Raw genomic sequence first — 23,910 nt, forward strand, 5'->3', positions numbered from 1 at the left:
GACAGGGGCGTCTGGCCGTAGATATTATCCCTGCACTCCACATTGGCACCTCTAACAACAAGCAGCCGCGCTACTGCCTCATGTCCATTCTGTGCAGCCCATGATAGTGGTGTGCTGTAGCCATCTACAGACTCCAAATTAGCCCCTTTATCAGGCAGTAGTTTTACTACATCTTTATGCCCATGTACTTCGTTACAACGGGTTATGGGCCATACGAAACTCAATGGACATCAAAAGGGAATAGAGCGAGTTCGGAGAGCCATTGTTAAAGACAAAGCCATCATGGACGGTTGCCAATCGCAGCACCTACTGCTGATGGTAGGATTTTATTTATTTGATAAAGAGTTAAGATTTAACTGATAGCTGCGCTTCCAAAATTTTTTCGAGATTGTCTACCCCGGGCTGGTATGGAAATCTGGTCGAGAAATTATAGAAAATCCAGAATCGAGAAAACATGAAGCATAGCCATCATAGAGTTACAGTCTCCTGTTTCAACTAGACCTGCTTGTTGTCGCCGGGAAAAGAACGGGATTCTTGGTCTCGGGTATAGCCACTTGTTAAACGACAGATGTTAGTAACATTTCAGTAGCCAGATAAATAAATCTTTCAAGACAAACTTACAAGACAACATCAAGATCGTCAAGAGTCTTGCCCTTGGTCTCTGGGAGGAAAAAGAATGCCCAGACAGAGGCTAGAATCATCCAGGTGGCAAAGAAAAACCATGTACCGTAACCAAACGAGGAAAATATATACGGAAGAGCTTTAGTAATGACAAATTGGATAAGCCTGCATTCAGGTTAGAAAGTTCCATTTAATCGCCGGTTGTGGTGAGATTCACCATTGGCAAAGTGCTGCCCACGTCCCAGATAGGTTGCGAAGAGCACCAGGAAAGATTTCTGCGGCGACAATCCACGGAATACCGTTCAAGCCGAATGACCAGCTGTAAGAACTAGATTAGCATAGCCAACTTAATGGCATCCGAAGAGACGTACAATATAGAGTAAATCATAATCATTGCAGTGGCAGCCTTGCCCCCGGCAGCGGTCGAAGAAGACAACTTGCCACCAGACTTGAGAATATCAGCAGGATGCCCAATCTTGACATAAGCACCAATAAACCATAGGCACAAGGAGCATGCGATTGATGACAACATAGTGGGATTTCGACGACCCCAGATGTCGATCAAAAACCCATAAAAGATAATGGAAGCGATAGCCTTCACTAAACCATAAATGCCTGTGTAGAGAGTCACATTTTGGATACCAATAGACTCAAAAAGAGTGGGCGAATAATAATTAATAGCTGAAACGTTATCTCGTCAGTTATGTGTTTATTACAGAAGATCACAATAAGGGCTTACCAGCGGCCCCTGACATATTTTGGAGGACAAAGGAGCAAAAAACAAGCGCAACTCTATTACGCATTCCTTTGCGAGACAACTCATTCAAAGCTCCATAAAAAAAGGCCCATGAGCCTGTCCCGTATTTATTGGCTATCGCTTCTTCTTCCCTTAGCCTATCCTTAATTATTGCAATATCCTCCAAAATGTCTGAGGGCCGCCTGTCAGTGAAGTTTGCCCTTAGAGGACACACTGAGATTTGGCTTACACTGATGGTCTCCTGAAAGGTGACGTAGCTGCTCGAGCGTTTCTGTCCCTCGTTCGTCCTTTCTTTTGCGAAAGAGCCAGAGTGGGCTCTCGTGAAGGAAAATGCCGCCAATTAACAGTATAGCGGATGGAATAATCTGAATAGCCATGGGTATGCGCCAGCTTGCGCTAGATATAGGGCTGAGTGTTTCATCTATGCCATAATTTATCCAGAAGCCTATAACAGAGCCAACCTGATAGGCCACTTCAAACAGACCCGTGAGAATACCGCGAATTGAGGAGACAGACAATTCTGCGATGTAACTTGGTACAGTCGCAGTGATGAAGCCGCAGGCAAGTCCTGTCAAGGCGCGTCCTGTATCTATACGATGTGCAGGCATTCATTTTCAGTCGACTGTCTTGTGACTATCCTTGTATAAACTTACATATATATGATAGCTGGTGCGTTGCCGCAGTCATGAGGATTGCTCCAACAAGAAAGACCAGATTCGAAATTTGCAGTGCCCATTTTCTGCCTAGTATTTCGGTGACTGTCTATTGTCAAGTTTTCCTCTACGGAATAGCGATAGCAATGAATTGCCATACCCACGAAGCAAAATATTGCACCAAAGAAGGCCGCTGCCTGGAAAGTAGATGTAATATTACTGGATATACTGTTTGCGTTTGATTCGGAGATGTTGAAGTCTTCTGTAAAACTTTCCCTCGCGATAGTCGTTCCAATAAAAGCTGAGTCGTAACCAAACCTGTAACCTTAATATTAGCAGAGTTATCGGAGAATGCCCATAATCACCATAGAAGGCTTACAGCAATGACCCAGTCCCAATAATGGCCGCTTCAGAGAACAGTCGCCAATTGTACACCTCTTTTGGTGTTGGACGGTCCTCTATAGCACGAAAACCGCCCATCTTAACGTTGTAGTGTTTCAGCTATGATGACATTCACCCCACCGAAACTGAAGGGCAAGCATGTCGGCCATCTCGGCTATAAGATTGCTTTTATTTATCCCCCACGCTAGGACGCAAAACGGAAGAAATCTTTGTTAAATGCGGGGATACGAGACACTTAAGGTGATAAAAAGCCCACCACTGATATCGTGGAGATCGTCGATGCTGAGACCCATAGAACGTACGACGTACAGCATATACATACTTACTAGCATTGTCTTGCAGTGCGGAGAAAATAAATTGCTATCTCTACAGCGCACTCGAAATACACCTTAGAACATGACGGCAGAGTACTATAATCAAGCTAATTACAATTACAGTTCTTGCACACATATGCTCAAGGTAAATTGTTTAGATCCACAATGCTCACCCATATATTCTCTTTATTTTCGCTATAAGCCACCAATAGCTTACGCCCCGCCTGTACAGCGGTTGGGTAGCTGAATCCATGGTTTTTATGCTCCCCCGGAGCTGTTGAGGTGCTAGCATTAGTCCGGAGTATCCCGATGCTGTTGTACCGTTGATCTTTACCGCGGGACATAGCGATAGTCAGTGGCTGGCGGTCGCGATCGGGATCAGAGCGAGGGTTGGATATCAAGTAACGGTCGCCACTTTTGCTCAGTGTTCCCAAATACTGCTTGGATCTCCCATCTGGAATATCCGTTTTGTAAATCTTGTTTCCGTGTTGAGAAAGGGTCTGGGGATACCATCCTTTTCCTTGTCTATCCTGATTATACTCAACCCAAACGGAGAGGCTATTGTTGTCTGTATCAGATATGTCACGCCAGAATCGTTGCCAGTATCCTCCGGTAGGCAATGTACCATCTTCAAACCATACAGCATGTGTCTGCTCCTGCATACTGTGAATTTCATCGTTGCCAAAGAGTTCGTGGTTGTATAACCAAGATGACCATGCTGGAGTTAGGTTTGGCTTAGCTAGTTGTGCATTGATTTCATCAGCTTTGTCGCAGTCTTTCATTCCGTAGTGTGTGCCGTACACCGTCTGGTTGTACATCTGTGAGACGGTGTAATTATTCTTCTCGATCCAGCAGGGATCGCCAGCTGGAGATCCTTGAGAATCTACACGTCGTGCAATTCGTCCTGCCGCCTGGTATTTTCCCGGGCATGCTATACTGGCTGACTGTCCGATGGCATATAGTTCATCGTGTTGTTGAAGGTGAACGAACGTGAGGGCCTGCCAAACCCGTTGTGGAATCTGTTTATCGCACCAGTAGGAATAGTTCCGCGGGTCGGTTTGGTTTGGTAGCAATGCTGCAGGTAGTAAGGATCGGCTGGGGGTCCAAGTGCGGCCATGATCCTGGGATGTTGAAACCCAAACCTCCTGGCCCATGCTGTCTTCATCAACTGGGGCAGAGGAGAAGCTGAGATATGCGGTGCCATCGAGGTAGAAAAGCTCCGGATGATGGGCATAGGTGCGATTCTCGGCTAGTCCATCATATACCTTGATTTCCTTATCGATAGAAATCTGCTTCCAGCCTGCATAAAGCTCATCAGCTTCATTGATAGGTGGCGTGACATTCCATATGCTATCGGAAGGTAGATGGCCAGCAAACACCGTAAGAACAAGCAATGTACTATAAAGTATTGGGGAAATCATGCTGGTGTGCTTAATAGTATATATATTGTGATACTAGATAGTTTGGAAGGAGCTGTTACTTTATATCTCCGAAAGTGGGGGAATGAGCGGGGAATTTATGTTCCTCTACTCTGGTGTCTCATAATAATTAACAGCACCTGAACCTTGTAGCGGTAATCCTAAATGGTAGCATACAGAAACCTAAGGGGTAAACCGGGCTCTTATTGGGTATAAGCATTGAAGAACAATTGACAACGGGATATTATTACTTGAATAATAGGGAAGGCGAATAACTGAGCTAGGAGATCAAATTATGGATGTATGTCGATAAAGCCAATTTTTTTTTGTGGAAAGGGAGGGCGGTTGGAGAGAGTAAATTATCTAGCGTATATCGGAGATGTTTGGTGTCAATGCTGGTCATGTAAAGCATCACATTTAGTAACTAGCCTTTTCATAAAAACCTCCACTTATGAAGTAAATGTATGCCTGAGAGGTGTATTGATGAGGGTTGGCTGCGAGATTTGGGATTGGGAAAGAAAATCATTAACTTAAATATCTAACAAGTTACATCGTCAACCTAACAAGTAAAACCCGAATCTATTCTTTCTAAATATTCACTGCCAGCTACAAGACTCGTTCCCATACCGGCTCCAACAGAGCCCATATCACACCGCATCCACAAGAGCCTGCAGAAACCGCACCAGGAGTTCACGGCCATAATTACGAAATAGCACATTTTGAGATCAAATTTTCGTCTATGGCTTGCCTTCGCGAGCTGTAGTAGGGCTTTGACAGCACCAAACTCAGAAAAAGGGGATTACCAAAGGCTATCCACGTCTTGACGGATGGCGCTCGTGAAGCTCAGAAGACTGCCAAGGGGAAAGAAAAGTGCTTAAGTAGTGCGACATGGGTCCTGTTGATGGGTCTACAGCTTTCCAGAATCCTCAGTGAATGTATTTTTCAAGCGTAGAGAGTCGACAAGCTACGTTGGAATACTACGCATCCATACACGCTACGATAATAAAGATCAATAGGGGTGCTTGAGTCCCATCATCAAGCCTAAATTGCCAGCATCGGCCCAGGGAAGAGGAAGAGGCGGATGACTACACATGGGCCGAAACCTCCTGCCATTGTTTCTATACAATGAAATTTGGCTTGAGAAGGGAATACAACACGTCGCTCATGGATCGCAAGCGCCTGGATCTGGCGGCATGCCAACTTACAGAGGCAAGTCATACATTGTACCCATTATTAAGTATAGCGAAGGAAGCTTGAAGTGCTCCGATGCCAGGTGGAACAGAGCCAAGAGAGTAAGAGAGGTCCGTAGAGCATTTTGCAGATAAGCGTCCCTACACACTACAAGTCAGAAATCACCGGTGGAGGTCTAGCTTTTCTTCGTCAAAATGATGCGGAAGAAGCCCCAACATACATCGTGAAAATAATACGCACACTCTCTGGTTTCCCCGACGATATCAGTATGGGAGTTAGTGGCTTGTAAGTGGCTTGTACTTAATTAAGCGTCGGGGCTGGCTCTCTCTATCTGTCAAGGTAGTTGGACTTACGCATACAAAGAACGACAGCTATGAGTGAGTCCGTTCTAGGATCCAGAGTTGACCCTATTCTGGCAAACAAATGTCATACATGTGGATATCACCACCAGGTTGTTGGTTCGACGTTGCCGTGGAGAGGGGAAAGGCTCACTCCTTCGAAAACTACTTTGCGCTCAATTTCTGTATACCATTCACAATCTCTTAAAATAAATATAAGGTACGACCAAATAGCTACTTTATTTGCCTGCAATATATAAATACAATGAAATTGTTCACTTAGTCCTTTGAGATTAACAGTCTGAATAGTATTTAGCCGGCTCTCCACAAAATCCACAATCTCCCACCGTAGCGCCACACTACTTTCATTACTCGTATACGCCGTATATCTCCGAGTAGCCCGAGTACCCACTAAGTACTATCTATAGAAAGGCGATCTGCTTCATATGTATGATTTAAATCTAGGTTAAGATGTCTCGGCTGCGTGTCAGACAAAGTAAGTAACGATAACACCGATTGGATTGACCGACGGATGTCTACTATCCATGGAAATACCTATTATTAAGATCGAGAGGCCAACTTTAATAGTAGAAAGTGGCACAGTGGCACTATTTAATCAGTCGGATAATTAATTAAACGTCCAATCTCGTAGGCCACGTTTCTAGAAGTATAGTTCCACAGAGTAACCATTCCAAACTGAAAGGTCTAGTGGTACCACACATGGTAACGGCACTGGCTCAGATTTGGCATTACAACAATTTCCTCTCTCGTAGTAAAGTATAAGGCGTTGCTGTGTTATGAGAAGCTGTGAGATGGTACCAGTGAGGAAGCCTCCACTTGTCTTAGATGGTATATTTAGATTTCCCATACAGGCCGATAATTGACTTGAGAGGCACTAGTTGTATGGCCATATATGGTATTGACGCGTCATCCAACCAGCTATGTACTGAGGCTCGAAAAGATATAAGCGCCAGAAGTAGTCTTAAACGCTATTTCGTGTGGGTACAAAAGATATCTTGGGTAACAGCCAAGACCCTGCGACTTCGCTTAATGCACCTATATTCTTGGAAACGATACAAATGATTATCTTGGGCGAATAGATACAGCCGAATCCACAAAGTGGAACAGCCAAAGGAAATTGCCAAATGTCTGCAGGATCCATTCCAGTTTCCTATATAAAAGCCTTTGATGACCCTGCAAGATCAATGATGATAGACTGCTAATCGTTATATGAACAAAGCTGTTTTTTGAAGATACTTGTGATATAAATTTCGGCCCACAATGTCTGTTACCTCCACTGCAACCACTTCAGCTGCCTCGGCGACCTCTACATGTCATCAGAAATTGTACGATATTCCGGTGAAAGATGCTGCGTGCGCTATGCCCATACAGGGCAACAATTCGGCGATCATGAGCAGCTGCTGCTCTTCAGCGTCAATCGTCTCATATGATAATTGCGACTATTATTGTCTTGCGCAAGGTCAAACTGTTGGAACTCTGGCGGAATGCCTTATCAAGGCTTCTAAGCCCGGGGAAGTGTGGTGCAACACCAATGCAAACGCTACCGCGACAGGAAGTGTCCCCACCACCGGAGCTGGTACCATCGTGGCTACTGCCACCGGCAGCGATTCAACGAGCACTGGGACATCCAGTGGCGCTTCTTCTACCTCCACAACCAACGCAGCACCCGTCACCAAGAAGTCTATCGGCATGCTCGCACTCTTGTTTCTGGGGTCTAGTGCCGGATACTTCCTTTAGAGGCTGATTGGGTCGGGATTGACGGATTCAACTGGAGACTTCTTAGGGTTTTAATTGAATGTATGGAAGGAGGGGGTTAACGCGAAAGCTGCAAATGGACAATAGACAGCGCTCGTTTGACTCATGTTCCGAACTAGGGGAAGTTTGTTTGACTTAATATTCTAGACAGTTTTACTTGCTGCGTACGAAATTTGGAAGTTTAATGCTTGGAAATGTTTTGATTGAGCTCCTGAACCATCGAGGTCACTTGATCAGACGAAAAAACAACCTGCAGGAGTTTTCGCCAGTAACCATAAACGCAGGGAACCGCTATATGTACAGGAAAATATGAAACCCATTACCATGCCGGTCCCAACCATGGATAATGCAAAGGAAAAAAAGGATGCTTCGAACACCGGAGTGAAGAGTCGAGAGGAAGTATCGAGGAAAATCGTTCTAATACAGCGTGGTCCAAAAAAGAAGAAAAGGAATAATACTAACAACACCCTCCCGCGCTTTGCTGAAACAGACCCATAATGGACATTTATTTCGGACGAATGTTGGGGAATGGAGGTCGACGATATAAGTGGGCGGTAGAATACAGATCGATGGGGTAACAACATTTACAGGAAGGCCTTTCTCACAACCTGAGGGAAGTTAGCATGAAGGCCAATGGGGAGTGGGAGGATGGCACATACAGCCCAGCCGCCTGCAATGCTGGCAACAATGCCGCCGGAGATCATCATTGGCTTCAGTCCACGGGTACTCTTAAAGACCATTCCGCTGAGGGCACCAGCGGCGATGGAATTGGCGGAATCGTGTTTTCCGCGCGCATACCCCAAGCCAGAGTTGAAACAGTTATAAACCATAGCCACAACACCCGCGGAGTTTCCAAGGAAAGGGCCTCTCCGCGTAATCGAGTTCAGAACACCGTTGAGCCGGATCTTTGGAGGTGCGGTAACAGGTGTCTTCTTCAGCCCCTCTGACAAACCCCATACTCCTCCCAGAGTCAACGCAGCGAGGTAGGTTGTGCCGGTTCCATAACAGAGGTCGTCGGACCATCCGCGGGAAGGGAGGACGGATCGCGAGCCTGGGAGTTCGTCGAGGGCGGAATCTTCAAGGGTGATATAATCGAGGGTGTCCTGGTTCAGGCCAGCGAGGGGGTGAAGCTTAGTAGGATCGGCAATGGCGACTTCGGAAAGGAAGGATGTGGCATCCTGTGCTGTGGTAGGGTCGAAGGCGTCACCTTTGGACTGCTTGCGCCCACTGAAAGAGTCCCAGATAGACATTGTGAGGCAGAAAGGGCGGATTAAATAGAATACAAGGAATTAGAGAAGGGAAAAAAAAAGGGCGAGTAGGAGACAGAAGAAGAAATACAGGTCGGAAGGCCACCCCTGCGTAGCTGGACGTTGTCTAGACTGCCTTGAATGCTTTTTGACTCCGAAGAACCGGAACAAAAACTTCAGCCCGTGACGGCAGGTCACGGGATCTCCCCGGTTCCTCGGGACGCGGAAGAGGGTTTGGCCGGCGCTAGTCCTATTTCGGGTACCCGCGTCGAAAATCCATCCACAAGAGGCAAAATTATTGTATGGGAGGGTCTATCGCGGGGAGCAACCGTCAGGAAAACAGCTTTCTAGGTCGACCCGTTCTCCATTGTCTCGTGGGATGTGGAATCTATAAGGCAATATGGACGTCGATTCATTGTCCGGCGCCAATGGCGACCCCGACTGTATATACGTGGAGGAAATCTCCCGGGAAGTTCAAGTCTTATCGGAAGAAACGCTTAAGCAACTCCGCAAGGGCCCGTTGGTAAAATTCACCGTTGGATGCGATGATGAACAGTGAGTAAAACCTCCATATAGATTATGCTCAGGGTCTAAGATTTTTGGAAGAAAAGTACTCCGCCTATGGCAATGCCTCCTCGAGACATTTGCGGCGGCATCCACTTCGCACACCCATACTGCAGCGTCTTGTAATGCTGTAAGCTCATTCTTGGATGCAGCCGTTGTCTCCAAGTCCGAGGGGACGAAGAAACTGGCTTATTCCGAGAAAACGTGGGCTGCGGTTTTTGAAACTTATATGACCCGATACAGAGATTCGAAGCCAAAGCCCATGAAGCAGGTTCTGGAATCATTGACTGCTGTCTTACTGAAAACCCCGGAGAAATCCACAAAGGATGCCATTTTTGGCAAAATCACCAATGAGATGATTCCTAGTATCATCCTTGGGGAGCCTCGTTCTCGAATTAAGGCATCTCTGACGACGCTGGAGACCTTAATCCGCAAGAATGCAATTCTGCCGGTTGATCTCATCTCTATGGCTCGTCGCTGGTTATTGGAAGAACCATCTCGTTGGTTTACCCTTCTTGAGCCAGACTGCAAGGCCCTGTCCATCAACGTGAACCAGTTTCTGCAACATGCTGCAAACGACAATGCAGCAGATATTAATTCCCGAAAGGTTGCGGCTGAAATCCTGATGCTAAGGTTGCTGAGCCACACAAAAAGTTTAGAACTGACCGCTGCGGCTGGAGATGTGATGTCGATTTTCTTCCAGAAGATGAAGACGCTACATGCTGGCGAGGATACACAGGACCTAGTCTCCGTGTGGGTCGCCCCTGTTCGTCATATGATATTGCAAGATATGCGGAACCTGGAGGCCATGTCAAACCACGTTCTACAGCCTCTCTTCAGCGTCGACTTTAAGGGATTCAGGCGCTTTGCCGATTCTCTCCACCTTCAAAGTCTTTTTACCGGTGATATGAGTAACTCTCCAACAGATGACTTCATCCTTCTCTTTGCTTCGCTGCAGATGGCGAAGAAAATCGGGCTTGTTCATGAAGATCGTAAGACCAGATTATGTGACATTTCCACCTTGCTGCGCATGCTAAGATCCGTTTAGACTACTTCTCGAGAACAGGCACGTCCAGCAACAAATCTGATGATGCCCTTGTCCTCAGGAGTGAGGTTATTGGCCAATTTCTCTTCCATCAAGAATTCAGTGTCCGAATTGCTGCTCTTTCCCTTCTGGTTACTGCCCCTATATCAACAAAGCCAGTGTCATCTGCCACAATGAAGGCCATCTTGAAGGGACTTCCACCTATGCATGCTGAGTCAAACTCACACAGTAGAGGTGAAATTCTGAGCCTAGTCCGCAAACTGATCATACGATTGAAGGGAGGTATCTTAAGCGGAGAAGAGGACCTGACCCAGCGGGTGGTTGCATCTAAGAAGCAACAACCGAACTTTGCCCGTGATGATTTGGAGACCCTTTCGTGCCTTCAGGGCTATATGGAATTTCTCAAATCGGACCTACGGCCTACCGCCTCTTATCCTCGACATATAACAGCACTGAAGACGTTGATTCTTTTGTTGGATTCTGGGCTTGACGCTCGGTTTGAGAAGCCAGCTGGGGCAAAATCGGAGGGCGCCCAGACGAAGTGGAAGCTGAACATTGAAGTTTTCGAACCGGGTTTGCTACGCCTACTAGTTGACCTTCTACTTGATCCCTTCGACGACGTACGTTCCACCTCCCTGGCTATCCTGAAGCTGTTTCCCATGGACGTTGCAATGGGAAGCCTCCAGTCGGAAGGCCCCGAAGGCAGACCCCAGATCATCAATGCTCTGGCGAAAGCGGAGGTGCTGGCGAGCAACACTAGCCGGGCCGATTACGCTGATACTGTTGCCCGGCTCTATCAAATAACGTTCTCGATAGCAGCTCAGACTGTGCCAGGTAGCGGAGTATGGTGGCAATCCAAAGCAACTGTTGTCAGTACCATCCTGCAAAAACTTGAGGAAAAGCTCGCAGTTGTAGGAGGTCTCTTCAACTCATCTATGCGTGACGCACCGCTGCATGGCTATGTATCTGCGCTTAGGTAAAGTTGCAGGTTGTGTCAATCAGACATATAATGTGTTAACGCGCGCAACAGGTACATTATATCGACACCGAACTTTTATCTTCTCATCCAAGAACAGGGCTCTGGGTCATATGAAAGTTGGAGGAGTATTCACATTCGCATTGTAGCGCTCTGTGACCGCATTTGGCAGGAAGTGAAGCCAGTTTTGTGCATCGACTCTCCGGAGGGACATACCGATGAGCCCATCGACGAGCTTGGAGTTGGTCCCAAGGATATTCTGTCTTATTCCTGGCGTGGACTCCGCGAGTCAAGGTACTTGATGCTTTCATCCAAGCTCAAATTATTACAGCTCGCTGATAATCTAAGTCTTCTTCTTCATGCCGCGTTGGTTAATGACACCTATGGGCCAAAAGGGCCGTCTGGATTGACATCCGCCGACTACGAGAAGATAGGATCTACAAGTTTTACTCAGCTTGCAGAACTCCGTCATAGGGGTGCCTTCTCAACTGTTTCCCAGACATTTGCAACCTGCTGTCTCCGATGTGGCCAGTCGAAGGATCAACAGATTTCTGCCCTGCCAGGCCAATGGTATCAAGTACGTCTACTTCGTCAATACCTGTATTTTCAAACCCAAGTTACTTATCCCCCTATAGGAGGCAAGAAAGATCATTTTTGAATCTGGCTCGAAGCTTACACGTCGTTCGGCGGGTCTTCCTGCGTTGGCTACCGGGATCCTGCACTCGAAGCCAGGCGGTCCCCTGTTTCGCCAAGTAATGGCCGAGCTCCATGAAATTTCTCATTTGCCTGTGAAGGATGATAATGAGACAAAAGCAATGGATCTGCCTCAAGTTCATGCTATGAACTGCCTGAAAGATATTTTCACTAATAACAAGCTTGGCCCTCACACGGAACCATTCATCATGTCTGGTTTAACCTTATCTGCCGAGCAGATTGGGTCCCCAATGTAAGTCGCTACCCTCGTTTTACTTTCTCATGCTAAACAGGCGTAGTTGGGATCTCCGCAACTCCGGAATGATGCTTTTCCGTGCGTTACTTACCCGAATGTGTCGTACCGGAACGGGACTAGGGTTTGGAGGTATTTCCGGGTCAGAACCTGGTGGAAGGATCTCGTTTGGGAAATATCCGGGATTAATCGAGCTTTTGTCTGGACTTCTAACATCAAAGGAAAGGAACAGCGCCGAGCATGGCGACCATGCCATTATTACGGAACGAGCTTTTCCGGCCCTAGAACTTCTCGCCGAAAAGGTACCGAATGCCTATCTTATTGACGATGACATGCTCCGTGGATTAGTGTTGGAGCAACTGAAGAGTCCAGTTTGGGGCATGAGGGAACATGCAGCACGGGTCTATGCGTCCCTGATGAATCCTACTCGTATTGTGCAGAATATTAACGAGCTACTTGATGTTGATCGAGAGGCCAAATCGCAGGATTATCTTCATGGTAAAGCACTCGCCATCAAGTATTCACTGCGACGATTATCAATGGCCTATTTTGCTCTTTGGAAGGGTTTGTTGTCAGCTTTCTCTATTTTTCAAACTCAAGTTAATATGGTCCCTCAGAACATACTCCGGAAGTTTCTGCCCTTATACGACGGGTATTTGCAATGATATTCCCTCGTGCCGAGTCACCCTTTGTTGCGACAGCTTTGTTGGAGGTCTTGAGTGATGCTGTGGAAAAGGCCGTTGAGTCGAAGAGCGAAGGTATACTTTTGGTACAATACCATGCTGATGGTGTTTCTAACTGCTTACAGAAAAATTCATAATCACGCTCACTTACATCTATGATATGCACGGACTGCAGGATATCCTTGATTATATCCTTGACGCATCGAATCCCTCGTGGAAATCATTAAGCACGACAAGGGCTTCTTCTCTTCTCCGACGTGCTCTCTCGTGGGTGGCTCTATTGCAGGCTTTCATTGAGAACGAGTTCGGCGAAGTGCAACCGTTCCTCAAGACAGTGTCTGCATTTGACACCAACGTCGGGGCATGGCTTCTGGATAAAGTACAAGAGACATTTGGTGAGAATGAGTCTTACCGTAAGGTTTTGTTGGATCTTTATTCAACCATCCTATTGGGAGATTATCCGGAAGATGTCAAGTCCACGGCTACGTCGCATCTGGCATCCATCCTTCAATCCATATTAGGCCTTCAGTCTGATAAGATGACAGACATCCATCTTCCATGGGAGAGCTTTGATACGCATCTGAATTCTGCAGAGCCTGGTCAACTATGGAACAGAGGTAGAAGTGATGCTGCGCTCCGTTTGCAAGGATGCATTCTAGCCGCCAAGGCTATCACCAATTCCGCGGAAGTGACGGAGACAGACATTGCCAGGTGGTCCACCAAGTTGCGGTTCGCGGTGGAAGAAGAGACAGTAAGTTACATTTGAAGCCCTTTTGGCGCAACACTAACAGCTCGGAAGGAATTCACTACCCGGTTTGCGGCTACAACATCCCTCATGGCATTTGCTCCAGCATTGCGTACAGCGAACAACCCCCCTCGTGTGGACAAAGTGTTCCTCGATGTTTATTTGATTCTTTACGACATGCTCAACGATGACGATGAGGAGCTTCGCGACATTGCTGCTTCGACGGCATCCTGGATACTTTCCTACTCTTCCGTATCTCCCTCTGGCTCTGTCACGCTATCCCCACTCAATGCGAGCGATCTTTTGTCGAGATTTATAGCTGACAACTATCGCGACTCGCGGGCTCTCTCTACGAAAGCAGTTCGATACATCGCTGGTCAATGGCCTAGAATCAACGGTCCTACGGAGAGAACGACCCTTGTCCCTGTCCCCACTACTATGTCTGATTTGGTGAAGGAAAGTACGATCCTCTTCGAGGAGGAGAAGCAAAATCTGTTCGTTGAAGAGATTCGCGAAGCAGACGTCTGGTCTTCGCAGCTGCGCAGGTTATCCGAAGGCGCATACAATGAGCATCTTGTCAAGACGGTGTATACGTGGGTTTCTGGAGGACTATCCTGTCTTAATGACCTCGCGTCTTCTCCGTCCGGGCAGGATGGCCTCATGGGATGGACTTCCAAGCCGGAAATGTTCTCGCTTGGTGTCCGGGTGATCAATCTTGCCGGTGTCCTGGTATCCAAAGATTTCGCAGGAAGGATGTACCTCCGGGAAGGCCAGGAAGTGTTGAAGAACCAGCTCCAAAGCTTTTTGGATATTGCAAAGGCAGTTGATGTTCACGAGAACTGGCTATCGCGTATTCAGGATGCTTTGGGCCATACAAGTTAAATATGTAGGGGATAGATAAAAGTAATGGAATACTTCATTCTTGGCGTTTATCTCTTCATACAGAAGTAACAGAAGTAACACAATGGATCACCATTTCGAATCATCGTCAATTATTTTCTTCATTTCCTGTTCCCTAAACTGAGAAGGTTGTTTATCCTGCCCCTTAGCATCCTGCTCGCCTGACTGTTGTTGGGCCATTCCATCAACAGCTTGCCAACCACCTGACTGGGCCGGCTGGCCTTGGTCCTCGTTGGCGGGTTGTTGATGATCATTTTGTGACCACTCTTGAAAAGCGTCTGATGGTTGGACTGTGTCCGTCTGTTCCTGGGGTTGAGAGTCGATAAGATCCACGCTGGCAATGGGAGAGGGAGAAGATGGCGGCCACTGGATTGAAGTTTCGACAGCTGGAGTTCCCTCTTTCTTCTTCTCCTTTTGCTTGTTTCCCTTCTTTTGCTGTTGCACATTCTTCTTGTTCTGCTTTTTCTGGTTCCCCTTTTTACACGAAGGGCCGGGCCTTTTCTTATTCCGTGTAGGTCTTGCCCGAGGTCCGTGTGGATGGTTTTCGAGATCGTAAATTTTGGCCCTAGCCGCGGCAATGAGGTACAATCTGAGGATATAAAGAAATCCCAACGCCGCCAGAGCCAGGCTGACAAGTATGGCGACCACCATATTCGTCCTCATCATGGCGGTGGGCTTGTGGGGCGGTAGTGAGTGGGTGACAGGGAGAGATTGTGTTATTTATGGCTCGACACGAAACAGTCCTCATTCACTGCTATGCATGCAAAAACAAGGCCATCGTGTTATTGCGCTACAGGCCAGCCGTCAACATATGCTAACGGGTTGTACCCGAGTCGCGCCTCCCAGAAGTCCAAACTAACGCTTGTGTTCACTGCAATTGTTAGCATGCTTCGGCATGGATCGTTTACTCCAGATACTCACGATAATGATAATAGAGAATGTCAGTGCCCTCGTCAGTCAACACACCCTGCCCACCAGGAGCATACACCTCGCCATTTGAGCCATAAATAACCTCTCCGCCCCCTTCAGTCAGCTCCACGCCTTGTCGGTCAACAAACGGACCCTGCGGATGCGTTGACCGCCCCACGCGTATTTGATATCTACAAAACATCAGCTACTCGAAGTATATACTGGAATGAGCCGAACTTACTCTTTTCCCGGCGCAGGAAGGGCCTTGGGATTGTACTTGCAGCATTTCCCCCAACTAAACCAGAGGTAATAGTACGGCGCATGGTATGAGACAAACGCGCCCTCGATAGGATGACTCCCACTCGGATCTCTGCAGAGAGGGTTCGGGTTCTTTCCCGCAGGAGAGATCGCGTGCGGCTCATACGCCAGATGGCGCACAGCAGTCGTTTTGACATCACGGGCAGAAACAAGGTCCCTATTCAAGGGGACCTGCCATATACCCGTCCAATAGCTGCCAAAATTCAGATACCCCTCCCCATCCGAGGTGACAATCACGCTCGCGTCGATGGCGTTGGAGCGGTCGAACGGGACGCTATCCGCGCCGGGCCCGGTCCCGGAGTTGATGATGGCGCCGTGGTCGGTCCACCCCCCAGGGCCGGGCGACTGCGACGTCGCGACGCCGATGGCACTGTTGCGGCAGCCGCTCTGGCTGACTGCGTAGTAGCAGTAATATGTGCCGGCGACTTCGATCGTCGTCGGCGCCCACGGCGCCTTCCGGTCGCCTTTGGGGATGATGCTGTCCGCGTCCAGGACATGGCCAGTTTGCTTCCACGGACCGGAGAGCGTGGGCGCCTCATGGATGACGATGCGCGGGCCCACGCTGTAGGAATAGTACCGGTCGCCGACTTTAAGGATGCTCGGGTCGTGGATCTTCAAATCTGCCGGATGGGTCGGCGGGAAGGGAGTCTGGCGGTGGATGGGCACCACTCTCCGGGTGTTAGCGAAGAGGACTATTATTGCCAGATACAATATCGCGAGTACGACGAGTATCTTCAGCGTGCGACGCACAAATCGCCGATAGACCGCTCTGCGCCTTAGTCGTGGTGGTTGAGGCTCCAGCAGCGTCGCTGCCTGGACTTCGTGCTGCGGCAGGACCGCGTCTGTCCTCGCGATCATCGTCCAGTGAGAAATATCATGGTTTTTATGGCGATTCGTGGGTTGTGTATGTGCCGGGAACTGAACAGTGATGCGCTCCAAGTGGGAAACGCGACGGGCGACGGCAAAATGACAGCCAATTAATACCGCGAGTGGGCTGGAATGTTGTGCCCTTGTTTCGGTGTGTCGGATGCGGAATGCGATTTTAGAACAAGCACCCGGAGGAATTTGCGCCAGAAATGATTGGGGATGATGTGCGACTGTGAGAGCTGCCAAAGAAGATGACGTTGCAAAAAGCGTGCCTGGTGATCCTTTATGCTTAGTTCTGTCGATCGTTGGCCGGTGATCGTCAAGAGGCGCTCAGATGGCGCAATCCATCCATCTACGCAATCTTATTTCAGCCTCGCGTAGAAGGAAGCTAAAAGGGTGAGCCTCTGGACTTGTAGGAATTTCACCGGAGCATTCGATGGGTCTGTGCAACAGACACATCTGGATATACTCCGGACGGTCATCAGGTAAGAAGATACAATTCACAATATCTAGTTCAAACTACACCACCAGAGAACAAATGAACCCTAAACGCCGACTGTTGGCTTCTCTGCTGCTGCTAAACCAAGACATTACCGAGCCACGATCTTATCCACTTCATCTTTGGCTTCCGTCCACGTTTCCAGGTTCTTCCGCGCCCAATCCAGATGGCACCTGGCGTAAGCAACCTGTAAATTCCGCATTAGCGTCGCGCATCGCGCATTCGAATCATATCATGTCAGCATGCATACCATGTACTGTCGCAGATCCGCTTCTTTATCTTTCTGGAAGCGCTTGAGATCCTGCAAAACGCCAGCACTGGCGTCTTTAACGTCTTTCTCCGAAACCTCCAGGGCTTGCTCCAACTGCAGGGAATATCAGTTAGCACGTGCGCCATTGCGAAATCAAATCTAGTACTTCCTGCACTTACCTGGAGTAAACTCTCCTTTGTCTTGCCAATTTGATCGCGCCGAGTCCTTTCCGGGTCAACGTCGACAAACCCATGGACGGCATGGCTGATACGTCCAAAGATTTTGTTGCCCATAAATGTCCCGCTCGAAGTTTTACGGTGCGTCGGAGGCGACGACGGCCCTGAACCCGACCTTCTGGGCGAAGCGGGAGCGGCAGGAACTGCTGACTCTCCATGAGTAGGAGGGAAATCCGACCCAATGGAAGCTCCATCATCTGATCCTCCAGGATGGGACTCGCCTTCGGATCCACTTCGGGCACTTGTACCAGAAGAGGCGGATAAGGAGCGCTGAGGTTTCGTTCCGGCGGGTTGAGGGGAGGTGCGGTTGAGGTACTGCTCAATACGCTTCGCTTCAAGCTCGCTGCGCTCTAAAGAGTCAAGGAGCGTCTTTTTCTTTGCAAGTTCGTCGCGTGTCATATCGTCTTGCACGCGCTTAAGCACGCGATACCGAAGGACACTACGGACAACGCTGGCGAATTGGGCGCTTTCTCGCATTGGCTCAGCAAAGCTCGCACCCAGGGCGGAGGATAACTCCTCAGTTTCGATATAAGACGTATCCGCCGCCTGACCGATCCGTTCAATGGCAGCGGCCACGGTGGGCGACTGTTCGGACAATGAGAATCCATTGTAGCGGGCTCCCAGCTCCATCAGATCTGCAGATAGCGACGACAAGTGCGCAAGTGTCCGACGGTTCACTTTTTCGATATTTCCCTGGAGAAGAAGCTCTAGTTCCCTCGTTGAGGCTTCGAAGTTGATGAAATATGGGTCCAGCTCTTGTTCGCTCAGCTTACGCGACTCGGGAGGAAAACGACCTATAACGTCAGGGCCGGGAGCTTCTGTGGGAGATGTCCCGGAGGCGGTCTTGAGCTTTGCAGAGGCAGCTGGCACCGGAAGCCAAGCGTGAGCGGCTGTTGGGTTTGCAGGATCAAGTGGTGGCGCTTTGAGGTTATTCTTCGGTACGGACGACGCAGGGTGTGAATGAAGCACTTCACTCTGTTGCACGTCAGCAGGAATCAAGAATAGCTCGGTTGAGTACATACCCAACTAACGTTGGGGTCGAGGAACCTCCACCAGACACCATCCTCTCGGACCTCCTTCATTTGACGGCATCGGTTAAGAAAGACGGCCAGCATCCGCTTCCGAAGCTCAATAATCGCGGTATCTTCCTTAGCCTTAGTTGGTTTCGCCGCATAATCGGCCATTGTGTGTTTCTCTGGGATAGGGGGCACGATGAGGGTAGGGTGGAGGTTCACAAGGGTTTGTCGCAGAGAAGCAAACTCCGAGTAGCGTCGCCGAACTTCTAGGTCCTGTTTAGTGTCAGACTACAATCCCGATGTTCATTTATAGGTTTTTGAACCCACCCCGGTCCGTATAGTGTACACTATATAGCTTCCACCGCCTTCGTGGTTTTTCCCGGCATCTGTAATCAGAATCGGCATCTCCGGGTTCTCGTAGAGGATCTGCTCAATGCGGCTATCGTAGACACTCTTACGAGGGTAGTTCTGACTGGCATCACGGCCCACATATCCGCCGTTGTCATCTTCATCACTGTCCTGTCGTTGGGATAAGAAGGCAGGAGGGTCTTGGGTGGATGAACGGCTGGACGGGGACGGAGGTGTGTCCTCGCGATCATAGAGCTCTTGGGGTTGTCAGGAAGGGCAAATTTGAAAACACAAACGGCCAAAGGAGCCACATACGAGGGGACAGTGTTGCTGAATGAAGCGATTCGGAAAGATGAGCTTCGTGGTCGAACGCGCCGTAGGGGTTGTTGTCCTCGTCGTTCCACATGGTTGGCGGCTGGAGAGGCTGGACAAGGCAGCCTTGCGAGATTCCGGAACCGAGGTTGATACTAATACTAATAGGGCATACGCTGCAACGAAGGGTAAAGAAAAATGTTATAAACAGATGAAGGGAACCGCTTGATCGAGAAATTGGAGGAGTAGGCGGGTGTTGTTGAGGTCGTGCTGATGCTGGATTGCTGGATTACCGTCTGGAGATGCGCGGGGAATCAGTTGAGCACAACGTCACCGCCTTCGGTCGACCGACCAGGATACGGCGGTGCTGCTTATTCAGCTATACTGCCTTAACTAATTATGTGGTATGCTTCAAAATAATGAATTTATGACCTTGTGCAATTCGCAGAGACGGAAGTCCATTGTACCTACTAGACAGTAGTAAGAATGAATGAATACTTCGAATTCGTCTATTCCTTCGTAACGATGCGCACATCCTTGTCTTCCGAACGCACCACCGCATGTTTTGCCATTATCATCATTAGTACATGTTGCATGCCTCCAAACAGCTATCAAAGTCCACATTAACCCACCAACATCGAAACAAAAACAGTTCAAAGTCGCCTGCAAAACACATTCTCATTCTGCATGTCGCTTGCGAAACGAAGTCCTAGCGCGATTGATGCTTGGCCTCATGCCCGAACCCGTTGTAGATGTCCGCAACGGCGACAGAAGTGGTGTTGAAATTGTACGAAACATGGCAGTGACACGCCGCCCCTTCTGGCGTGGAGTCCTTCTCTCGCTCTCCGGTGTGTCTATGTACTTGGCTGCAGCACGATCTTCGACCCGATCTTCATTATATCCGTCTCTGCCCGCGACGCTTCGGTCTGACTCCTCCGAGGGAGGAGTTATCTTAACTTCTGGAGGAGCTGGGTTCCTCATTTCGTGGCGAGCATTGTCAACACTAGGGCCCAGATCCAGGCTGCTGATTTCACTGTCACTCAGCATATCTTTGGGGCAGGTTTCTGCCCGGTTCGGTGCGATGGCTTTGGAGGACGCGGCGTCCTTCATTTCGACGGCTGGGAGGGGAGCTCGGAAATGACAGGGAAAAGTATACTTGGTGATTTAGAAAACAAATCTTGGATGCCGCGCGTTTTATATTGCGCAACTGGTGATTGTTCTCAGATGCCGTCAAGGGTATAAAAATAGGGCAGGGAGGCTTGCTCTCATGCTATATTTTCCCAAAATATGTCAACAGAACACGGCGCCGTGAAGGATCTATATATAGACATATTAATACGCAGCACAGCCGAGATCACATATGTTTCGATAACTTTGAATAGCCCACATGATAAATTGCCCCGAATTGCTGCAAGATATATCGGCAGTCAAAATACGCATGGTCGCCCCAGGTGTTGTAATTTGATCACCAAGGACGCTGTTATGCGTCAGGTTAGTTATTCACAGGTTTTTCTTTAAATTTGCTATTTGGGAGATGACTATTTGGTACAGCATCAGGTGTATATGACAGTCAGACGAGGCTGAGCCATCCATATCAGCTGACCGGGAAGGTCATCTTCTCCCCCCGCTGATTAGAACTCACGGCGATCATCGCCATCCGCTATTACCAATTACCTATGTCGATGGAACATGCTGGTATACCCTGATTTATGTATATATGCTGGAGCATAGGGATCTTGATGTATGTGGTGGCCGGCTTCTGGAATTGATGCATTCCGCACGATATCTGGACAGAACAAAATATTCCACGTACTGAACTTCAAGATCGACGCCGCTATTTGGGCATAGATTCGGAGCTTTCATATAGTCAAGATATGAAAGCAAGATATCTGGCGTAGATAGGGCAACACTACTCCAATGCAGCAAGGAAGATATGCATAACCGCCCTCGATAGAACACATGGGACAGTTTCGATCCGACTCGCCTCACCAACACTGCCGATACCACAAAATCTGAGTTCATTAGAGAATCCAGCGCTACTATTTTATATTACATACGGAATGACCATATTACTTATAAGGAAACCTATCCTATCTACTCTGTGTCGTCGGCGTGGAGTTGCTGTGAATTGATATTGAACGGCACACAAGCGAATCCAAGGAAAAGACTACCTACGTAGATCTTCACCAAGGTATGATCATGGCTTGTCTACTTGCTTTTCCAATATCCAATTTCTCCTCACCTTCCGATCACATCAGTTCTAATCTAGCAGCGTCCCGGCTACAACTATAACCGCTTACTTCCCTTATTACCGCGATCACTTACGGCGAATACAGTGCCCTCTGAGTAACCAATGGCGGCCTATACTCTCGAGAGATTCCACATCGTTAAGGATATATTCATATACCCTAACAGATCACCACACAAGTCGGGCATCCACGGCCACTGCAAATACTCGCTCCGCAAAAGAAATGCCAATACGACCAAGTGCTTGCTATCTACGTGGATAGACGACGACGAAGACGACACATACGATCCCAAACAGGACAACGCGAACAAGAAGAAGCGGGCGCGACCGGAAGAACCAGAACGATCGGCCAAGCAGACTAAGGAATCTAGGAGTTTGATTATCGCTATGACTTTGAATACGGAGGCAGGAAAGTCCTTCCTAGCATCTCTTTCTATCTACCAGGACGAGCATTCAGACCAAGAGGATGAGGAGTGGAAGGCTGCAATCGAACAAAGCAAAGCTTTGGCCGAGGCCACGCAGGCGGCTGAAGAAAATGACCGCGATATAGCCCCCTTGCCTGAACTTCCCGACCAGATTGGACCCTACAGTTCAGATCGTCAAGGATGCGAAATGTGTTGGACGTTGGGACTAGACTGCATTCTTGCAAAGGACCGATACGCGTATCCTTGCACGTTTTGTCATGGCAATGAGATCGACTGTGAGCCATGTGTATCTCCAAAATGGAAACGAGCTTGCGAGGCTTGCAAGAGAGCGAAGGAGCCATGTTCGTACGAGATTGATGACCGAGATCATGAACTACCGTGCAAGAGATGCCGCACGGCTGAAGACTTCTGCATCGCAGGGCCGGAGAGGGATAAACCCAATTCTACGCTACCCGCGAAGGAGATCCAGGCTGATTCCTCCAAATCCGGACCTCCATCCAGCCCTACCGCCCCTTTCAGTAATAGTGCGGGAAGTCATGTCATCCGGACCGCATTGGCCCACCCGGTGAACTTCACGTATGCACCACCGGAAGACGGATCCCGCCCGTGTGATTGGTGTGACCAGTTTGCATATGGGATTGTGGGACTCGGGATGAGGACCGTGGAGGTGTCGGATCCAGGTGACGGGCGCTTCCTCGAACTCAAAGGGGGTCACGTTGCCCAAGGGCACGATCCGAGTCGCATGTGTGTAACGTGTGCGTTGGAGCGTATTCACATCATGAGGTGTCCCGGTCACCAGATCGTCGCCTTGAAGGGCTATGAGGCGGAATCGTTCGATTTTGAAGCCGCATTTGGAACTCTGGCCCCAGGACAGAAGAAGATCAACCCTTGGTGTTCGTTGTGTATCGAGCCGGCGTTCTATGGGTGCGCCGCGATCCAGAGTGTCAATCTGTTCCAGGAACGCATTGACGCGTCGTCTCCAGAAGCAGTTGGCTGCGGGCTATTACTCTGCGAGAAATGCAACATGCTGATGAAGGCGTTGGGGGATGTGAGCCGAGTGGTTGCGAACAATGAAGCTAGGGATCCCGATGGAAGCAGGGCGGACGTGTGTTTCCTCCTGCCCGATAATGCATTATACCGGTGTTATTTGGGGGTGGGAGTGAGGAGTAGCGTTGGATATAAGGAAATATACCACGAGACAAAATAGATACCGGTTGATTTTGAAGGACGACAGCATGATGATGATCTCGATGAACTTCCTGCGCAGTATATGTTTTACTCCTCCACTCTCCACTCGATCTCCGTCTTCCTCCACCGCCTTTGGCCCCGGACCAGTCAGCGCTCGGACCGACAAGACTAAACGAGACAGTTTCCCCGTCCAACTTCAATTTCTGTTCCGTCTTTTTTCTTCATTTCTTTTTTTTTTTAATGTTATATTCGGATTCAAAGAACTGGTCATTATTTCGCCCTTCATCTCCTCTCTTATTCCCTCCTCTTTCTTTCTTTTTTTAATTCTCTCCTTCATTGGTGTGGTCTCCCCTTCCTCTTTCCTTCTCCCTACACCGTGTTACCTCGAGCTGCCACGAGACGTGCGCAGCTCACCGTCACGACGTCTTCCACAAAGCGCCGTAAGGTAGCAGAGCCTCGCAGACCAGGAGCCTCGCCGGCTTGGTCGTTTGCCTCGCAGGCTGGAAGACGTCACGGCCACAACTCCAATAATCCCACCCCTCCATCTCCCTCCGCCGTCGCTTCGGGTTCAAGCCAACCGCCATCGCCGTCTCCGCCCCCACGCCGCTACATTCCCGCCCACCTGCAGGACGAAGTGCTGGGGACTCGCTCCGCTCATTCGCCGACCCCGGATTCCGCCGTCGATTATCCCTCCGTCGCTTGCGCTGGTCTCACCCTC

At 48.9% G+C, this 23,910-nt stretch overlaps 9 protein-coding genes across 9 annotated transcripts; 3 read left to right on the forward strand and 6 right to left on the reverse strand.

Moving 5' to 3' along the window:
* Positions 1 to 617: 617 nt before the first annotated feature.
* BDV59DRAFT_208541 (general substrate transporter) lies at positions 618 to 2,511 on the reverse strand (the record flags this gene model as incomplete). The annotated part of the gene is made up of 8 exons (XM_073695220.1): positions 618 to 786; positions 839 to 940; positions 993 to 1,302; positions 1,361 to 1,549; positions 1,608 to 1,967; positions 2,032 to 2,136; positions 2,192 to 2,349; positions 2,411 to 2,511. The coding sequence occupies 8 exons, from the start codon at positions 2,509 to 2,511 to the stop codon at positions 618 to 620; spliced, it is 1,494 nt and encodes a 497-aa protein (XP_073552707.1).
* Positions 2,512 to 6,975: 4,464 nt separating this feature from the next.
* BDV59DRAFT_198204 (uncharacterized protein) lies at positions 6,976 to 7,452 on the forward strand (the record flags this gene model as incomplete). Its single annotated transcript, XM_073693113.1, has 1 exon — positions 6,976 to 7,452. One exon carries the CDS (start codon positions 6,976 to 6,978, stop codon positions 7,450 to 7,452), a length of 477 nt encoding a protein of 158 aa, XP_073552708.1.
* Positions 7,453 to 7,656: 204 nt separating this feature from the next.
* On the reverse strand, positions 7,657 to 8,866 carry BDV59DRAFT_168951 (protein transporter TIM23). The gene is made up of 2 exons (XM_073688146.1): positions 8,130 to 8,866; positions 7,657 to 8,078 (listed from the first exon to the last, which is right to left on the reverse strand). The coding sequence occupies exons 1-2, from the start codon at positions 8,718 to 8,720 to the stop codon at positions 8,055 to 8,057; spliced, it is 615 nt and encodes a 204-aa protein (XP_073552709.1). The 5' UTR covers positions 8,721 to 8,866; the 3' UTR covers positions 7,657 to 8,054.
* Positions 8,867 to 8,927: 61 nt separating this feature from the next.
* BDV59DRAFT_168953 (THADA/TRM732 family protein) lies at positions 8,928 to 14,570 on the forward strand. The gene is made up of 10 exons (XM_073688147.1): positions 8,928 to 9,272; positions 9,324 to 10,273; positions 10,330 to 11,302; positions 11,357 to 11,596; positions 11,651 to 11,879; positions 11,938 to 12,248; positions 12,295 to 12,812; positions 12,866 to 13,006; positions 13,057 to 13,682; positions 13,731 to 14,570. Exons 1-10 carry the CDS (start codon positions 9,118 to 9,120, stop codon positions 14,556 to 14,558), a joined length of 4,971 nt encoding a protein of 1,656 aa, XP_073552710.1. The 5' UTR covers positions 8,928 to 9,117; the 3' UTR covers positions 14,559 to 14,570.
* Positions 14,571 to 14,645: 75 nt separating this feature from the next.
* On the reverse strand, positions 14,646 to 15,239 carry BDV59DRAFT_198207 (uncharacterized protein; the record flags this gene model as incomplete). Its single annotated transcript, XM_073693114.1, has 1 exon — positions 14,646 to 15,239. The coding sequence occupies one exon, from the start codon at positions 15,237 to 15,239 to the stop codon at positions 14,646 to 14,648; it is 594 nt and encodes a 197-aa protein (XP_073552711.1).
* A 119-nt stretch (positions 15,240 to 15,358) lies between these two features.
* Positions 15,359 to 16,661, reverse strand: BDV59DRAFT_198208 (arabinan endo-1,5-alpha-L-arabinosidase; the record flags this gene model as incomplete). The annotated part of the gene is made up of 3 exons (XM_073693115.1): positions 15,359 to 15,447; positions 15,498 to 15,676; positions 15,727 to 16,661. The coding sequence occupies 3 exons, from the start codon at positions 16,659 to 16,661 to the stop codon at positions 15,359 to 15,361; spliced, it is 1,203 nt and encodes a 400-aa protein (XP_073552712.1).
* Positions 16,662 to 17,149: 488 nt separating this feature from the next.
* Positions 17,150 to 19,636, reverse strand: BDV59DRAFT_168957 (PX and BAR domain-containing protein). Its single transcript, XM_073688148.1, has 6 exons — positions 19,335 to 19,636; positions 18,999 to 19,276; positions 18,678 to 18,944; positions 17,599 to 18,630; positions 17,420 to 17,533; positions 17,150 to 17,356 (listed from the first exon to the last, which is right to left on the reverse strand). Exons 1-6 carry the CDS (start codon positions 19,423 to 19,425, stop codon positions 17,261 to 17,263), a joined length of 1,878 nt encoding a protein of 625 aa, XP_073552713.1. The 5' UTR covers positions 19,426 to 19,636; the 3' UTR covers positions 17,150 to 17,260.
* Positions 19,637 to 19,740: 104 nt separating this feature from the next.
* BDV59DRAFT_168959 (uncharacterized protein) lies at positions 19,741 to 20,850 on the reverse strand. Its single transcript, XM_073688149.1, has one exon. The coding sequence runs from the start codon at positions 20,439 to 20,441 to the stop codon at positions 20,010 to 20,012; it is 432 nt and encodes a 143-aa protein (XP_073552714.1). The 5' UTR covers positions 20,442 to 20,850; the 3' UTR covers positions 19,741 to 20,009.
* Positions 20,851 to 21,838: 988 nt separating this feature from the next.
* Positions 21,839 to 23,571, forward strand: BDV59DRAFT_52662 (putative C6 finger domain protein). Its single transcript, XM_073696557.1, has one exon. It carries the CDS (start codon positions 21,967 to 21,969, stop codon positions 23,209 to 23,211), a length of 1,245 nt encoding a protein of 414 aa, XP_073552715.1. The 5' UTR covers positions 21,839 to 21,966; the 3' UTR covers positions 23,212 to 23,571.
* The last annotated feature ends 339 nt before the right edge of the window (positions 23,572 to 23,910 follow it).

The sequence above is a fragment of the Aspergillus ambiguus genome, assembly GCF_047715705.1.
Source record: "Aspergillus ambiguus strain CBS 117.58 unplaced genomic scaffold BDV59scaffold_2, whole genome shotgun sequence".
Lineage (NCBI taxonomy): Eukaryota > Fungi > Ascomycota > Eurotiomycetes > Eurotiales > Aspergillaceae > Aspergillus > Aspergillus ambiguus.

Coding starts and splice junctions, on each gene's coding strand:
- BDV59DRAFT_52662 (XM_073696557.1), top strand. CDS start 21,967: ATGACTTTGAATACGGAGGCAGGAAAGTCCTTCCTAGCATCTCTTTCT.
- BDV59DRAFT_168953 (XM_073688147.1), top strand. CDS start 9,118: ATGGACGTCGATTCATTGTCCGGCGCCAATGGCGACCCCGACTGTATA. Junction 12,249..12,294: donor GAGCAGATTGGGTCCCCAAT/GTAAGTCGCTAC, acceptor AAACAGGCGTAG/TTGGGATCTCCGCAACTCCG. Junction 12,813..12,865: donor CTATTTTGCTCTTTGGAAGG/GTTTGTTGTCAG, acceptor ATGGTCCCTCAG/AACATACTCCGGAAGTTTCT.
- BDV59DRAFT_168951 (XM_073688146.1), bottom strand. CDS start 8,720: ATGTCTATCTGGGACTCTTTCAGTGGGCGCAAGCAGTCCAAAGGTGAC. Junction 8,079..8,129: donor GCATTGCAGGCGGCTGGGCT/GTATGTGCCATC, acceptor AACTTCCCTCAG/GTTGTGAGAAAGGCCTTCCT.
- BDV59DRAFT_168957 (XM_073688148.1), bottom strand. CDS start 19,425: ATGTGGAACGACGAGGACAACAACCCCTACGGCGCGTTCGACCACGAA. Junction 18,631..18,677: donor TCGACCCCAACGTTAGTTGG/GTATGTACTCAA, acceptor GACGTGCAACAG/AGTGAAGTGCTTCATTCACA. Junction 17,357..17,419: donor CGGATCTGCGACAGTACATG/GTATGCATGCTG, acceptor CGGAATTTACAG/GTTGCTTACGCCAGGTGCCA.
- BDV59DRAFT_168959 (XM_073688149.1), bottom strand. CDS start 20,441: ATGAAGGACGCCGCGTCCTCCAAAGCCATCGCACCGAACCGGGCAGAA.